This window comes from Pristiophorus japonicus, chromosome 4 (genome assembly GCF_044704955.1).
Source record: "Pristiophorus japonicus isolate sPriJap1 chromosome 4, sPriJap1.hap1, whole genome shotgun sequence".
In the NCBI taxonomy this organism is placed as follows: Eukaryota; Metazoa; Chordata; class Chondrichthyes; family Pristiophoridae; genus Pristiophorus; species Pristiophorus japonicus.
Window position 1 is genome coordinate 270,855,183 of NC_091980.1, and position 16,854 is coordinate 270,872,036.

Consider the following 16,854-nt stretch of genomic DNA (forward strand, 5'->3'; position numbering starts at 1 on the left):
ATGAGTTTGAGAGCAATGTTGGATGTTCTGGTGCCATCGCTGGCTTAGATTGTGGATGTGCTGAAAGAAGTTCTCATTGGCAGCGTCCTAGAGCTGTTTGACAATGTCTGGTAACTATAGATATTTGTCCATGTGAAATCAAGTCAAACAGAATTGGCTAGGATAGACTGGCGAATGATGCTTAAAGGGTTGACGGTGGATAGGCAATGGCAGACATTTAAATATCATATGGATGAACTTCAACAATTGTACATCCCTGTATGGCGTAAAAATAAAACTGAGAAGCTGCCTTAACCGTGGCTAACAAGGGAAATTAGGGATAGTGTTAAATCCAAGGAAGAGGCATATAAATTGGCCAGAAAAAGCAGCAAACTTGAGGACTGGGAGAATTTTAGAATTCAACAGAGGAGGACAAAGGGTTTAATTAGGAGGGGGGAAAATAGAGTATGAGAGTAAGCTTGCTGGAAACATAAAAACCGAATGCAAAAGCTTTTATAGATATGTGAAGAGAAAAAGATTAGTGAAGACAAATGTAGGTCCTTTGCAGTCAGAATCAGGTGAATTTATAATGGGGAACAAAGAAATGGCAGACCAGTTGAACAAATACTTTGGTTCTGTCTTCACTAAGGAAGACACAAATAACCTTCCGAAAATACTAGGGGACTGAGGATCTAGCGAGAAGGAGGAACTGAAGGAAATCCTTCTTAGTCAGGAAATTGATGGGATTGAAGGCGGATAAATCCCCAGGGCCTGAAGGTCTGCATTCCAATGTACTTAAGGAAGTGGCCCTAGAAATAGTAGACGCATTGGTGGTCATTTTCCAACATTCTATAGACTCTGGATCAGTTCCTATGGAACTAATGTTACCGCACTTTTTTTTAAAAAAAAGGGAGGGAGAAAGAAAACAGGGAATTATAGACTTGTTAGCCTGACATCAGTAGTGGGGAAAATGTTGGAATCAATTATTAAAGATGTAATAGCAGCTCATTTGGAAAGCAGTGACCGGATCAGTCCAAGTCAGCATGGATTTATGAAAGGGAAATCATGCTTGACAAATCTTCTAGAATTTTTTGAGGATGTAACTAGTAGAGTGGACAAGGGAGAACCAGTGGATGTGGTGGTATTTGGACTTTTCAAAAGGCTTTTGAGATTGGTGTGCAAAATTAAAGCACATGGAATTGGGGGTAATGTATTAACGTGGATAGGTTGACGTGAACTGGTTGGCAGACAGGAAGAAAAGAGTAGGAATAAGCGGGTCCTTTTCAGAATGGCAGGCAATGACTAGTGGGGTACCGCAAGGTTCAGTGCTGGGACCCCAGCTATTTACAATATACATCAATGATTTAGACGAAGGAATTGAATGTAATATCTCCAGGCTTGCAGATGCCACTAAGCAGTGTGAGCTATGAGGAGGATGCTAAGAGGCTGCAGGATGACTTGGACAGGTTAGGTGAGTGGGCAAATGCATGGCAGATGCAGTATAATGTGGATAAATGTGAAGTTATCCACTTTGGTGGCAAAAACACAAAGGCAGAATATTATCTGAATGGCGGCAGATTAGGAAAAGGAGAGGTGCAACGAGACCTGGGTGTCATGGTACATCAGTCATTGAAAGTTGGCATGCAGGTACAGCAGGCGGTGAAGGCGGCAAATGGCATACTTGCCTTCATAGCTAGGGGATTTGAGTATAGGAGCAGGGAGGTCTTAGTGCAGTTGTACAGGACCTTGTGAGGCCTCACCTGGAATATTGTGTTCAGTTTTGGTCTCCTAATCTGAGGAAGGACGTTCTTGCTATTGAGGGAGTGCAGCAAAGGTTCATCAGACTGATTCTCGGGATGGCAGAACTGACATATGAGGAGAGACTGGATTGTCTGGGCCTGTATTCACTGGAGTTTTGAAGAATGAGAGTGGATCTCATAGAAACATATAAAATTCTGTCGGGACTGGACAGGTTAGATGCAGGAAGAATGTTCCCGATGTTGGGAAAGTCCAGAACCAGGGATCACAGTCTAAGGATAAGGGGTAAGCCATTTCGGACCGAGATGAGGAGAAACTTCTTCACTGAGAATTGTGAACCTGTGGAATTCTCTACCGCAGAGTTGTTGTTGATGCCAGTTCATTGGATATATTCAAGAGGAAGTTAGATATGGCCCTTATGGCTAAAGGGATCAAGGGGTATGGAGAGAAAGCAGGAAAGGGGTACTGAGGTGACTGATCAGCCATGATCTTATTGAATGGTGGTGCAGGCTCGAAGGGCTGAATGGCCTACTTCTGTACCTATTTTCTATGTTTCTATGTTAATACAGCAAGTTCGAGGTTTGTTTAGAAAATAGCATACAGCTGGTTGAATATCATCATCATAGGCAGTCCCTTGAATCGAGGATGACTTGCTTCCACGTCAAAAAGTTCACAGGTGTTTCAATGAAGGACCTAAAATTCCATGTCCCGAACTAAATCTTGAAGGGTGCAAGATGCGTGTGCGTGGATTTTTTTTAATGTGTGGTGACAGTTGCACACCAGCCACCACACGGGCTTGACAGAGTTAGGTCTTGGTCCAGTAGCAAGGATTACCAAGACGACTGGAGACCAGCTCTGCTGCACAGATCTAGTGCACACACATATCGCAGTGTTGGTTGGCCCATGCTGCCCCTGGGCCCTCGCGTCTGCTGGGCCCCGATTATGTCCCTCTACAATCTCCCGCCGCTCCTTCGCCCCGTGACATCGACATTGCTGCCCTAAGTGAGACCCGGCGGGCAGGGGAAGGCCAGCTCAAAGACCATGGTGGAGGTTACACCTTTTTCTGGAAAGGAAAACCAGAGGAACAGGACCATTGAAGGCAGTTAACTCTGAAATTTGATCCTGCTGGGAGCAGAGTTATTTGCATGATGGTGCTCGCTGGTGGTCAGATTCATCTAAAATAGTTTTAAATGTTTACGGTTAATAACAATAAATCATGTTTGGCTCAGTACTGTTACAGTATTTTCAGCCCGAGCTGAAAAGAGCCAGTTGGCGCAAGGAGAATTACCTTAAACTTGCTAGATATCAAAGTTCGTATAAGTAACTTGAGCCTATGTTAACTAAACATTTTCAGGTCATAATTTAGAAATTGCAGCTTGTTTTTTGTTTCATTCATTAAACTACCTGTTGGATAGTCAGATGTGCGCTCCTGTGCTTTCTCAGTCCATCTAGTGTAAAGCATTGCAGGAATAAATTCTGTTTGAAGTGGTTGAATTTAAGAATTTCAACAGTTCATAGAATCATAGGAATGATACAGCACAGAAGGAGACTATTCGGACCATTGTGCCTGTAGAAAGCAAATGGTTTATGTTTTTGTACTTGGTGTTTTTCTCAGTGAAGTTTGCTGTGTTCAGTCTAGTGAGAACGTGAATTTTTCTTGCTGCTTACCTGAGTTTTTGCAAATTTCCTGCTGCTTCCTTGGCGGGATTGGTGACTGCCTCTGCTTTGTGTAACTGTAGGCAGTACCTGCCATACATTCCCTGCTGCAGAACTGAATTTAAGATCGATGTTAGGCTATTTATCACACTGTTATACCAGATATCTCCTCTGATAGCTCTACTTTTAATCCCAACAGTGGTAGCTCAGAGAGAAGAAAGGAGAAGTCTCGTGATGCTGCCAGATGTCGAAGAAGCAAAGAGTCAGAAGTCTTCTATGAGCTGGCCCATGAACTGCCCCTTCCTCACAGTATCACCTCTCATCTGGACAAAGCCTCGATCATGAGGCTGACCATCAGCTACCTACGCATGAGGAAACTGCTCAATGCTGGTGAGTAATTTGTGGTTTGAGCTGTTAGTTACAGATAAATATTTTCTACATTAGGATCAGTCTAAAGTAATTTATTGGCTGTGAAGCACTTTGGGATGTCCTGAGGACATGAATGATGCTGTGTAAATGCAAAGTTCTTTCTTTGTATTTGGCTGTAATAGGTTTCAAAAATTATTTATGTAACTTTTCCTGAAAAATACCACATTTATCTTGTGCTCAATGTTTGTATGTGGGAAAAATTGGTGTCATTTTAATCATCTATTTTATCTCCTTGGGCCTCATCTCCATGAAACCCACCTTCTGTGCTCTCCACTTATTCCAATCTTGACCTTATTTATTTTCTGTTAAATGGAAAAGGATACCCACAATGTACAAAATAATGAATGTTCCTGTAATCTGGTGGTAATTTTTAACATGGTACTAGTTTATGCCCTGTTATAAATCCAATATCCCTTCAAGCCCTATATTTCACACCACTATCATCAAATGGTAATGGGAAATCTCCAGAACATACCTATTGATAAATCCAAATTGTAAGAAAATGTGGAGTGGAGAGGGAGGGATGCATAAAAGGTTGGAACCAGACAAGTGGATATTTTTTACTTAATTGAAATCAAATTTGACTAGTTCAGGTGGTCATGAATTAGTTGTTTTTTCTCCTCTTGTGTTATTATGTCTGAACCTCAATTGTACTGTTACTTCATAATTTCTTGAAACTAGCCATTATCCTTTATTGAATTGCAACTGCAGTATGGCATTAGTTGGCTCTGAATTTTGAAATGCAGTATTTAAGATCTAACCCTATGTAGACACAATAGGCCCAAATTTTCCCAGGAGTTAGTTTTTTTTCGAAGCAACTTGATTTTTCTGGAGTAACTTAAAAATCCCCATTCTGCACATTTAATTTGCGCCAGTGAAAGTGAGTTAGTTAGGTTTAGTTTTGTTCAAAAGCGGGCGGTACCAGCCACCTATGCCTGTTTTGGCCATTTAGGCCAGCTAATAGTTGCTGCAAACTAACAGGCCAGCGTATGTGGCCGCACAGAAAACCTTTGCGGAGAGTTAAGAAATCAGCGCAGGTAGCCAGAGATATGGGGAGGGAAGGGAAGCGAAGCACAGAGGACCTTGCAAAGCACTAAACACCTTCTCAACAACATTCATGAAGCATAAAAACCATCAATAATAAATTAAAAATAAATAAATAATAAAACTTGCGTTCGTACTTCATACTCGGCCCGGGAAGTCAACAGCCGGTGCAAAAGGCCACTTGGCCGGAGATAGGGGCAGGAGAACACACCGGCAAGCCCTTTGGCCAGGGCTAGGAGCGGGAAAACGCACCGACTCTCTCTCCGAGGAAGGACACCGACTCTCTCTCTCCGAGGCACTTCTCCCAGGGACTTCCAGCTGGGGGCAGGAGCTACTGCGCATATGCGAAACCGCCAGTGCGCATTCGGAGCTTCCGGCACTGTTTTTCGCGCAGGGCCCTAGCTCCGCCCTTTAATGGACAGACCACGCTGCGCCAAGCCATGGGAGAGGCCACAGAGTGGCCAGAATCCGAAGAGATCTTTTTGGCGCTGTTTTCACCCTAGCAAGCCGGCGCATCGCCGATGAGTGCGCCGAAAAAAACGGGTGTGCCAAATTTGGACCCTTTATCTGAACGCTTATTTTTCAAGCCAGATTTGTTTCTTGAAATGGTATGCAAGTGTACTGCTCTGCTAACTGGATTTAGATACTGAGATATCGAGCATACATGCCAGTTAGAGACCTAGAAAGAAACCAATAAGATTGTAGCAGACCAGTTAATCGTGTCTGTGACCTTGGTGGGGGGGAGCCCCTAATCTCGTATATGCACATCGTCAAATCTGCCTGAAATATAAATGGCAGAATCAGCACAGCAGGAACCAACAAATATTAGGCAACGACTTTCAATGTAAGTAATTCTGTGGGGTATAAATATATTTATTAAGCTGAGAAGATGATCCAAACTTGTAGACCAGGTAAAGCATGAATATTAAAATAATGCTACAAAAGCTTCTATAGATATGTGAAGAGAAAAAGATTAGTGAAGACAAACGTAGGTCCCTAGCAGTCAGATTCAGGTGAATTTATAATGGGGAACAAAGAAATGGCAGACCAGTTGAACAAATACTTTGGTTCTGTCTTCACGAAGGAAAACACAAATAACCTTCCAGAAGTACTAGGGCACCGAGGGTCTAGTGAGAAGGAGGAACTGAAGGATATCCTTATAAGGCAGGAAATTGTGTTAGGGAAATTGAAGGCCGATAAATCCCCGGGGCCTGATAGTCTGCATCCCAGAGTACTTAAGGAAGTGGCCCTAGAAATAATGGATGCATTGGTGATCATTTTCCAACAGTCTATTGACTCTGGATCAGTTCCTGTGGACTGGGGGGTAGCTAATGTAACACCACTTTTTTAAAAAGGAGGGAGAGAGAAAATGGGTATTATAGACCGGTTAGCCTGACATCAGTAGTGGGGAAAATGTTGAAATCAATTATTAAAGATAAAATAACAACGGAGAAAGCAGTGACAGGATCGGTCCAAGTCAACATGGATTTATGAAAGGGAAATCATGCTTGACAAATCTTTTGGAATTTTTTGAGGATGTAACTAGTAGAGTAGACAAGGGAGAACCAGTGGATGTGGTGTATTTGGACTTTCAAAAGGCTTTTGACAAGGTCCCACACGAGATTGGTGTGCAAAATTAAAGCACATGGTTATTGGGAGTAATGGACTGACGTGGATAGAGAACTGGTTGGCAGACAGGAAGCAGAGAGTCGGGATAAACGGGTCCTTTTCAGAATGGCAGGCAGTGACTAGTGGGGTGCCGCAGGGTTCAATGCTGGGACCCCAGCTATTTACAATATACATTAATGATTTGGATAAAGGAATTGAGTGTAATATCTCCAAGTTTGCAGAAGACACTAAACTTGGTGGCGGTGTGAGCTGTGAGGAGGATGATAAGAGGCTGCAGGGTGATTTGGACAGGTTAGGTGAGTGGGCAAATGCATGGCAGATGCAGTATAATGTGGATATGTGTGAGGTTATCCACTTTGGGGGCAAAAACACGAAGGCAGAATATTATCTGAATAGTGACAGATTAGGAAAAGGGGATGGGGCAACGAGTCCTGGGTGTCATGGTACATCAGTCATTGAAAGTTGGCGTGCAGGTACAGCAGGTGGTGATGGCGGCAAATGGTATGTTGGCCTTCGTAACTAGGGGTTTTGAATATAGGAGCAGTGAGGTCCTACTGCAGTTGTACAGGGCCTTGGTGAGGCCTCACCTGGAATATTGTGTTCAGTTTTGGTCGTCTAATCTGAGGAAAGACGTTCTTGCTATTGAGGGAGTGCAGCGAAGGTTCACCAGATTGATTCCCGGGATGGCTGGACTGACATATGAGGAGAGACTGGATCGACTGGGCCTTTATTCACTGGAGTTTAGAAGGATGAGATTGGATCTCATGGAAACATATATAAAATTCTGGCAGGACTGGACAGGTTAGATGCAGGAAGAATGTTCCCAATGTTGGGGAAGTCCAGAACCAGGTGACACAGTCTAAGGAAAAAGGAATAAGCCATTTAGGACTGAGATGAGGAGAAACTTCTTCACTGAGAGTTGTTAACCTGTGGAATTCCCCACCGCAGAGTTGTTGTTGATGCCAGTTCATTGGATATATTCAAGAGGGAGTTAGATATGGCCCTTACGGCTAAAGGGATCACGGAGTATGGAGAGAAAGCAGGAAAGGGGTACTGAGGTGAATGATCAGCCATGATCTTATTGAATGGTGGTACAGGCTCGAAGGGCCGAATGGCCTACTCCTGCACCTATTTTCTATGTAATTAATATACTATGAAGAGGATGTTTCCACTGATGGGGGAGACTAGAACTAGAGGGCATGATCTTAGAATAAGGGGCCGCCCACAAAGATGAGGAGAAATTTCTTCTCCGGGTTGTTAATCTGTGGAATTCGCTGCCTCAGAGAGCTGTGGAAGCTGGGACACTGAATAAATTTAAGATAGAAATAGACAGCTTCTTTAACGATAAGGGAATAAGGGGTTATGGGGAGCGGGCGGGGAAGTGGAGCTGAGTCCATGATCAGATCAGATCAGTCATGATCTTATTGAATGGCGGAGCAGGCTCGAGGGGCCGTATGGCCTACTCCTGTTCCTATGTCTTATGTTCTTATAGAGCCATAATTCCACTCTAATGTACCACAGCAAAATGGCATCTTATGCTGCTGGCTGTTCTAAAAAGCCTGTGAAATGGCAGATACTTTTAATCTGCAAAATAGTGCAACATTTTTTTTAAAATCATCTCGTGCAGCTATGCAAAATTAATAGAAGTAAAAAGATACTTTCTCTATCAATTATTTAAGAATGGGAAAACACCTTTTGGCCCAATAGGCCTGGCCTTTTGTTCTCAAACCTTGCTTCTTACCTTTTGCAGTACTAATAACGATCACTGTTTTTATAGGGTAAAACTGACAGCAACTTCTGGCATCCACACATGTGCAGCTACACGCAAAAATTTGGAAGTTGCTGTCCATGATACCCTGCTCCTCCACAGGCTGCGCTGTTGCAGTCTTCACCGATGGAATCTGTACAGAGATCACTGTAATGGCATGCACTAAAGATGGATGAAAAAGTAAGGGCTAGGGCAGTTGGGAGTAAGTGAGTTTTTTTACAACGTAATAAGTGATCATTACTGCTGAATAACCTAACCTCTCTTGCCCTGAAGAAATAATTTTAGAAGTGTGGATTCTCATTCCCTCAGAAGAATGTTAATGTTGCAGATTTTGAATTTTTGTTAAAATTTAGTTTTACTGTTTTTCTCTTGTAACTCTCCTTTAATCCCACATGAATGTTCCAACTTTTATTTTTCTTCCTGTAGAATGATTTAAATGTAATTATTTACTGTTTTTTTTTAAACTTCCTGCTTTGCAGATTATGGGTGGTGAAATTGCCCCTTTTGAAAGCCCCGTTTGCACATCCAGGGGGCGCAATGACGTTTTCGCCCAGGGGAGGGGATGCTATCTCCTTCCGGCAAATTGCCCCGGAGGTCTGGGGGGACGTTATCCTGGCAGCGTCGGCCCCTGGCTGGCATGCAACTGGCAATGATGTAATCGCCGTGTGCGCCAACCCCTTTCCGGGCTGCAAGGCTGGCACGGGCAGATGTCAGCGCCAGCTTTGAGGACAACCGCCGCCGGGGCACCCCTTAAAGGGGAGGCCTTTAGCGCCCCGGCCGCTATCTTTATTTGTCGGAATTGTTGTGTCGGCCCGACAATGGTGGCTCTCACATCAACCGGGTTGCCATCGTGCATTTTGGTGGCCCGGTCGATCGTGTCCCTGGTGGCCCGGTGGCAGCCACCAAACGGCCTAAGAGTGTGCAGCGGCCCTTCTCTTTAATGGACTCAACATGTGCTACCGCCCCGGGAGTGCCCCTCAAAGGAAGTGGAGCACTAGAGACAGAGCTCCGCTTCCTTTGAGAGGCGTACGGCCCAATTCCGTGTGGGGGAGGGACCTTCGGGCCAGGTGCTGGAAATCCCGGACCCGGAAAGTTACCGCCTCCAGTTGGGGCAAGGGACAATTTCTAGCCCTTTGTATATGTGAGGTTTTTCAATCTGGTTGAAGAGCGACACTACTGCCTCGTCTGCTCTTACGCCACAGATCCATCTAGAGGGTGCCACACTGGATCATATGGCCAATTACTAGAAATAAGTGCATGACAAGCCCGCAACTGTACGTGAGATGAATGGCAAAAGCCATTCCTTCGTCACTCGCAGCAAAATCCGGGCTATTGTATAAATAGGTTCAAAAACAACAGCTTGCATTTATACAGCGACTTTAATCCAGTAAAACATAGTATTTACAGCACAGAAACAGGCCTTTTGGCCCAACTGTGGTCCATGCCCATGTTTATGCTCCACACAAGCCCCCTCCCCACTCCTCACCTACTTGATCTAGCCCCATCAATATATCCTTTAATTCCTTTCTCCCTCGTGTGTTTATCTAGCTTCCCCTTAAATGCATCGATGCCATTCGCTGCCACTAATTTCAAGCTTGACATCAAATAAGTGGTGGTTGATTTTAAAAAAAATAATTGACTTGATTTGTATGTAACTTGTACAGGGGATACGGAGATAGAAGCTGACCTGGAGAAACAACTCAACAGCTTTTACTTGAAGGCTCTGGAAGGATTTGTCATGGTGTTAACACAGGATGGAGACATGATCTACATGTCTGAGAATGTCAACAAGTGCATGGGCCTCACCCAGGTATAGTTGATCGTGTTTGCCTGCTCTGAATACATCTTATATGATTGTGACACTTTTCTGTGCAAATGGGAGGAGTTGAAAATGTGCCAGTTTTGTAATAAAATCATATTTATATTCACTTATATAGTACCTGTTCAACACTTTAAGTGCTATAGATAAATCGAGTTTTGATAATTATGAAGGAAAATGCTTGTCTTATCCAATTGTTTTTCTAGCTGTTCCCAAATCCATTTTCAACAATTGCAGTTTATACACTTGGCATCTTCTTGAGTACATGATTTTCAATGCTTTTTTTCCTTTATATACAGTTTGAGCTGATTGGCCACAGTGTTTTTGATTTCACCCACCCGTGTGATCATGAAGAGATGCGGGAAATGCTCTCTCACAGACAGGGTAAGAAAACATTTTGGCATTAATACTTCTCTCGAGTACACATAGCTGATGACGTTCTCATTTAATTGCAGCTAGTGCCTGGCTTTGGTCTCCAGCAATTTATGCCACATAATCTTTCGCAGTACTAAACTTTTAGCTTTCTGTACTGTAAATGAGTGAGTGTACTCTGCTGCTCATTTTTGTGCATTTTCTTTTGAAAGACTTGCTGCTATCTTCTAGCACCATCCTCCTTCCACTGGGAAGTTAACATGGTCTTGGCTGCGCATGCAATTAATGCTGCTTTCAGATTAGCTGACAAAAGATGCACTTTTTCTGTGCTTTAATTCACAATACTCAATCTGTAATAAGGGAGACAAACATGAAAAATCTGGCAAAGAGGAGGAGGCTCCCATGGCCTGGGAATGTGGCAGAGAAAGGTGGGTAGATTCCCAGGGGTGCGGACCCTCCACCGGCCACAGAGTGTCCCCATCCTAAGCACCAGCTGCTTTCAGACCAGGAGTAGCATGGACTGATGCCAGCTGATCCTTGGCCTCAGAAGGGCCATATGTGCTGCATCACTGTGAATGTTCTCCTTTCATTATACAAAGTCTCTGACATTTGAGATTGCCAATTTTGTATAGATTTATGGGCAGGTTTTTTTGTGCTTCAGTCTGTATCCACGAGTTGGGAGTTGCTCAACCCTTTTTACATTTTATTGGGATTTGATTGCTGTGTTCATTTAGATATTTATTTAAAAGCTGCGAAGTAACTGCACATAATTTCTAAAAGCTGTCCTTTCATTTGTATTCATTATTGGTATATATCATACAAGACAAATTGGGTTTAACTTTATTCCTCATAACTTGGGGCGGGGGGGGTGTGTAAGAGATTGAAGAATCAGCACACAACTGATTTAAACAGGAGTTATAGTTAGCAGCTTGATGGTGATTAACAATGTTACCAATAGGATTGCTGGAGCTGAATGCATACTATTAGGAGGCATTGTTTGCCATTAGGAGAGTGATTTGGGTCAGTTTTCTGTTTTTTTTAATTATTCGTTCACGGGATGTGGGCGTCGCTGACAAGGCCAGCCTTTATTGCCTATCTCTAATTGCCCTTGAGAAGGTGGTGGTGAGCCGTCATGAACCGCTGCAGTCCATGTGGTGAAGGTACTCCCACAGTGCAGTTAGGGTGGGAGTTCCAGGATTTTAACCCAGCGACTATGAAAGAACAGCAGTATACCTCCAAGTCAGGATGGTGTGTGACTTGGAGGTGGAGGTGTTCCTGTGCGCCTGTTGCACTTGTCCTTCTAGGTGGTAGAGGTCGTGGGTTTGTGAGTTGCTGCAGTTCTTGTAGATGGTGCATCTCGCAGCCACGGTATGTCGGTGTTGGAGGGAGTGAATGTTTAAAGTAGTGGATGGGTTACCAATCAAGTGGGCTGCTTTGCCCTGGATGGTGTCGAGCTTCTTATGTTCTTGGGGCTGCACTCATCCAGGCAAGTGGAGAGTATTCCATCACACTCCTGACTTGTGCCTTGTAGATGGTGGAAAGGCTTTGGGGAGTCAGGAGGTGAGACACTCGCCTTTGACCTGCTCTTGTTGCTAGTATTTATGTGGCTGGTCCAGTTAAGTTTCTGGTCAGTTGTGACCCCAGAGTGTTGATGGTAGAGGAGTCGGCGATGGCAATGCCGTTGAATGTCCAGGGGTAGTGGTTAGACTCTCACTTGTTAGAGATAGTCATTACCTGGCACTTGTGTGACGCGAATGAATTTGCCACTTATCAGCCCAAGCCTGACTGTCGCCAGATCTTGCTGCATGCGGGCATGGACTGCTCCATTATCTGAGGAATTGCGAATGGCACTGAACACTATGCAGTCATCAGCGAACATCCCCACTTCTGACCTTATGATGGAGGGAAGGTTATTGATGAAGCAGCTGAAGATGGTTCGACCTAGGACATTGCCCTGAGGAACTGCTGCAGCGATGTCCTGGGACTGTGATGATTGATGATCAACAACCACAACCACTTTCCTTTGTGTTAAGTATGACTCCAGCCAGTGGAGAGTTTTCCCCCTGATTCCCATTGACTTCAGTTTTACTAGGGCGCCTTGATGTCCAGGGCAGTCACATTCCTCTCACCTCTGGAATTCAGCTCTTTTGTTCATGTTTGGACCAAAGCTGTAATGAGGTCTGAAGCCGAGTGATCCTGGCAGAACTCAAACTGGGCATCGGTGAGCAGGTTATTGGTGAGTAAATGCCGCTTGATAGCACTGTTTGCGACACCTTCCATCACTTTGCTGATGATTGAGAGTAGGCTGATGGGGCGGTAATTAGCCAGATTGGATTTGTCCTGCTTTTTGTGGACAGGACATACTTTGGCAGTTTTCCACATTGTTGGGTAGATGTCAGTGCTGTAGTTATACTGGAACAGCTTGGATAGAGGCGCGGCTAGTTCTGGAGCACAAGCTTTCAGCACAATAGCCAGGATGTTGTCAGGACCCATAGCCTTTGCGGTATCCAGTGCGCTCAGCCGTTTCTTGATATCCGGTGGATATATAGCAGATCCAACCACTAGAATTATGTGTGGATATGTGGGAGAGCTGGGAGACCACAGATCAGATTGATTAAAAGAGAGAACTACTAACTAAGAACTGTGGCCACATTTTTATGAGCATAGGCTCAAGTGGTCAGGTCAAAGCAAAGGTTAGTGAGGCAACCAAGTAAGTAATCCAAATATTTGATTTTTTTTTGACGCAACAATGGCATGTAATATTTGCCACGAGCTATTTAGCAAAAGAAATGGCATAATTTGATATGAATTTGACTTGGGCACTTAGTTGGATTGACGCATAACTTGAACCTCCGTAACAATTTAAAGAGGCCAAATACTGAGAGAAGCAATTAATGCAGTCTAAAAATGCAGCCAATGTTGAAGACAGCAACTGATCAAATTAGTTGACTGGGTTAAACGGAAATAGAAATAATTGTGCGCATTGGTGTAAATAAATATGATCTGCTTGTATGTATATTGGGTTCCTGCATCAGCACTCTAAATAATTATACATGTCTTCAGTTTCTTCAATGCATCCTGTCAGACTAAATGATAGCTTGCTCGTGAAAATATTCTGTATCCTACGGATAATTTTTGCAATGAATGACCATCTGAGTAATTGCTTATCTCGGTATTTGGACTCTTCATTAAATTGTTTTGGAGGTTCAAGTTATGTGTCAATCCAACTAAGTGCTAAATGTGATAATTCAACGCAGTAAGGGTGGGATTTAACATCGAGAACTCTTAACACATTACTATTTCTTGAGCAACTTAGTTCAAAACAAACATTTCTGACCTGTTTGGTGCAGGAAAACTAGAACAAGAAAATTCTACTTACTATTTCAATCCAAGATTTATCACTGCAGATTGTTTCTGTTGGTAACTCTGGTTGTGATTTCTGCACTTTAGGACTTCTGAAGAAGGCAAAGGATCAGAATACTGAACGCAACTTCTTCTTACGAATGAAATGTACTTTAACGAGTCGGGGCCGCACTGTCAATATTAAGTCTGCAACATGGAAGGTGTGAAGTTTGATAATTGTTAAATTTATGCTTTCATTAACTTCCAAAGCAGTTAAAAAAAATATTGGTTGTTATCTTTGCCGAATGAGCAGAATTGAACTTGCAATCTTGTATAGTTGATGCCTTAATTTATTTGAGGAAGTGTTATTCCAAATGGGCTGAGGCAAGCCCTATGACATGTTAGACCTTGACGTCCAAAAGATTTTTGACACAGTTCTCAGCGAAAAGCTAGAAAAACTCAAAGCTGTGGACATTAAAGGTAAATCCTGAGAAAGGATAAAAAACTGGTTAAAGGGGAAGAGCTGTGGAATTGGAAGAGGCAACTCAGAAATTACAAAATGAGTCGGATAAGATGGGCAGAACAATGGCAAATGAAATTTAATGCAGGCAAATGAAATTTAATGCAGGCAAATGTAAACTGGTACACACGAAAGAAAAAATACCGACATGTACACAATGGGAATGGTGTTCCAATAGCTTAAGGATGAATCTGAAGGAGACCTAGGAATCTTAGAGTAGACGCTAAACATATCCATCCAATGCAGAATAGCAATAAACAAAGCCAATTGGATATTGAAGTACTTACCCAAAACAGTAGATTATAGGTCAGAGGAAGTAATGAACAAACTTAATCGTGCAAAAGCAAAATAAAAACAGAAAATGCTGGAAATCAGCAGGTAAGGCAGTATTCTGTGGAGAGAAAAACAATTAACGTTTTGGGTCGACGATCCTTCGTCAGAACTGGCGAATGTTTGAAAAGAACACATTCTTAAGAAGTACTGACCTTAACTTAATAGTGTTCTAGTCAAACTGCTCCTTGAATACGGAGTTCAGTTCTGATTACCTGGTGAGGCATTTAAGTGCTGGAGGCAGCGCTGAGCAGAACTAAGAGTTCAATCTCCAGAATCAAAGGTCTGAGTTAAGAGAACAGACTGGTGAAAAGTGGGCTTCTGAGCCTGGAAAGGAGGTGTCTGAGAGGCAATCCTAGAGATGCACAACATTAAGGTTGAGGAAAAAGTGAACCTGGAATATTGCTGTAAATTATACTGCGGGAGTAAAATTAGGGTACACTGATTCAAGCTGAAGAGCACTTTTAGGACAGGGAATTCTTCACACACAGCAATAAAAATAAGTAATGAGCTTCCAGAAAAAGGAGAGAGAGAAAAAAAACCCTGTAATCATTTAAAAAAAAACAATTAGATATGCGGCCTTCCTTATCCATAATTATTTGGTGATATTCATAATATGGCGCATTCAGCAGAGGCCCTTAATTTAATTGTGCCTCAAAACCTAATGTTATCCTGGTCTTTAAATGCCTCCATGACCTTGTCCTTGCCTATCTTTAATCTTCTCCAGCTCTGTACCCTGACTTCCTGCCACCCACCTCAACTCTGCATTCCTTCAATCCCACCATTGACAACCATGCCTTCAATCACTTAGGTCCCACTCTCTGGAATTGCTTCCCTAACTCCTACAGCCTCTCCACCTCCCACTCCTGTTTTTAAAAAAAAACACCTCTTAACCAAGCTTTTGGTCATCTCTCCTTATCTCCTCCGTCCATTTTTCAATGCCTCTGAAGTGCTTTGGGATGTTTTTCTATGTTAATGGTACTATTAATTCTTCTCCAGAGTCTTGCATCATAGGAAGTCTATACATGTGAAAATAATTGGTTAAAGATATTAGTAATCTGGCCTAGGAAGGCCATCTAATAAAAAGCAGTAGATTTTTGATGCTGTACAGATCAGCCATGATCGAATTGAATGGCGGAACAGGCTTGAAGGGCTGAATGCCCCACTTCTGTTCCTATCAGAATAGTTAATTAATCTCAGTCTAAAGTTCACATTTACATGAATTACTACACAATTTTTAACTTCTGAAAGAAGTTTCAATACAAATATGAATTAACATCTTTTATATGCAAAATATTACTGTAAACCAGCACTGCTCAATAAGCCGGATATCACTTGCCTGTGGCTAGTTAAGTCTCCATTGTAGGTCCAACTTTTGTTCCTGCTTGTTTGAAAATGAAAACCTTGGGTTAAAATTGTTTAATTGTTATATAGACGAGCATAGTTATATAGTTATATAGTACTACTGAGCAATATAGATTGCATATGTTCTAGGTTTAATCCCTGATCTGGACTGAGTTATCTGGTTTCAGATAGGGAGGTGGCAAGGCCCTGCTTATCATTCCCATTGTCTCTGGAATTGGTGAATGAGAATCAGCCAAAATTGTCACTTCTAATTACTGTTTAGTGACTCTTTAGTGAGGTTAGAATAGGGTTGGGTCTGTTGGTAAGAAAATGTTTTTCTAAAAGTAAAATCCAGTTCTTGATTTTTCTGTATAAGATGGGGAACTACCAGAAGTATTCTCTCTAGATTTTCCTTCCCCTTAAAGCAGCAAAAACAATTACTTCTCCTTGATAGCTGGTGGAGGAAATGCAGTTGTTCTAGGACAGACATGAATGCTTAAGTTTATATTTTCTCACATCTAAAGAGTTGCTGCCTCCCTAAAATGGCCTGAAAAAATCATGAACTTATCAGGACTGTTGTATGCCGATAGTGGTATTAAAAGGGCTGGATTTTAGGCGTTTCCATTTTCGGCGGAAAAGTTACCGGCCAGGAATAGGTTGCGCTTTAGTAAGGAATTTTTGCCATCTGGGCCCTGTGCCATGGTGCGCAGCACGAAGGGAGGCCTTGCACAACTTTCAAGGCGCAAAAATGGGAACCTCGCAAACTAAAGTGCCGGGCCGTGTGCGCTCCGAGAGAGGCCTTGGGGAGGCGGCGGGGGGGAAGCTTTTTTTTTATAAACACAAAAACATTGCCCACGCCACCAC

The 16,854-nt window shown here is 42.9% G+C and overlaps 1 protein-coding gene across 1 annotated transcript in view; it reads left to right on the forward strand.

Moving 5' to 3' along the window:
- Window positions 1-16,854, forward strand: part of LOC139263412 (hypoxia-inducible factor 1-alpha-like) — a 77,564-nt gene that overhangs the window by 40,449 nt on the left and 20,261 nt on the right. The window contains exons 2-5 of the mRNA XM_070879472.1: window positions 3,593-3,783; window positions 9,928-10,073; window positions 10,382-10,466; window positions 13,905-14,017. Of these exons, the coding sequence (XP_070735573.1) occupies window positions 3,593-3,783; window positions 9,928-10,073; window positions 10,382-10,466; window positions 13,905-14,017 (535 nt within the window). The remainder of the gene's footprint in view (window positions 1-3,592; window positions 3,784-9,927; window positions 10,074-10,381; window positions 10,467-13,904; window positions 14,018-16,854) is intronic.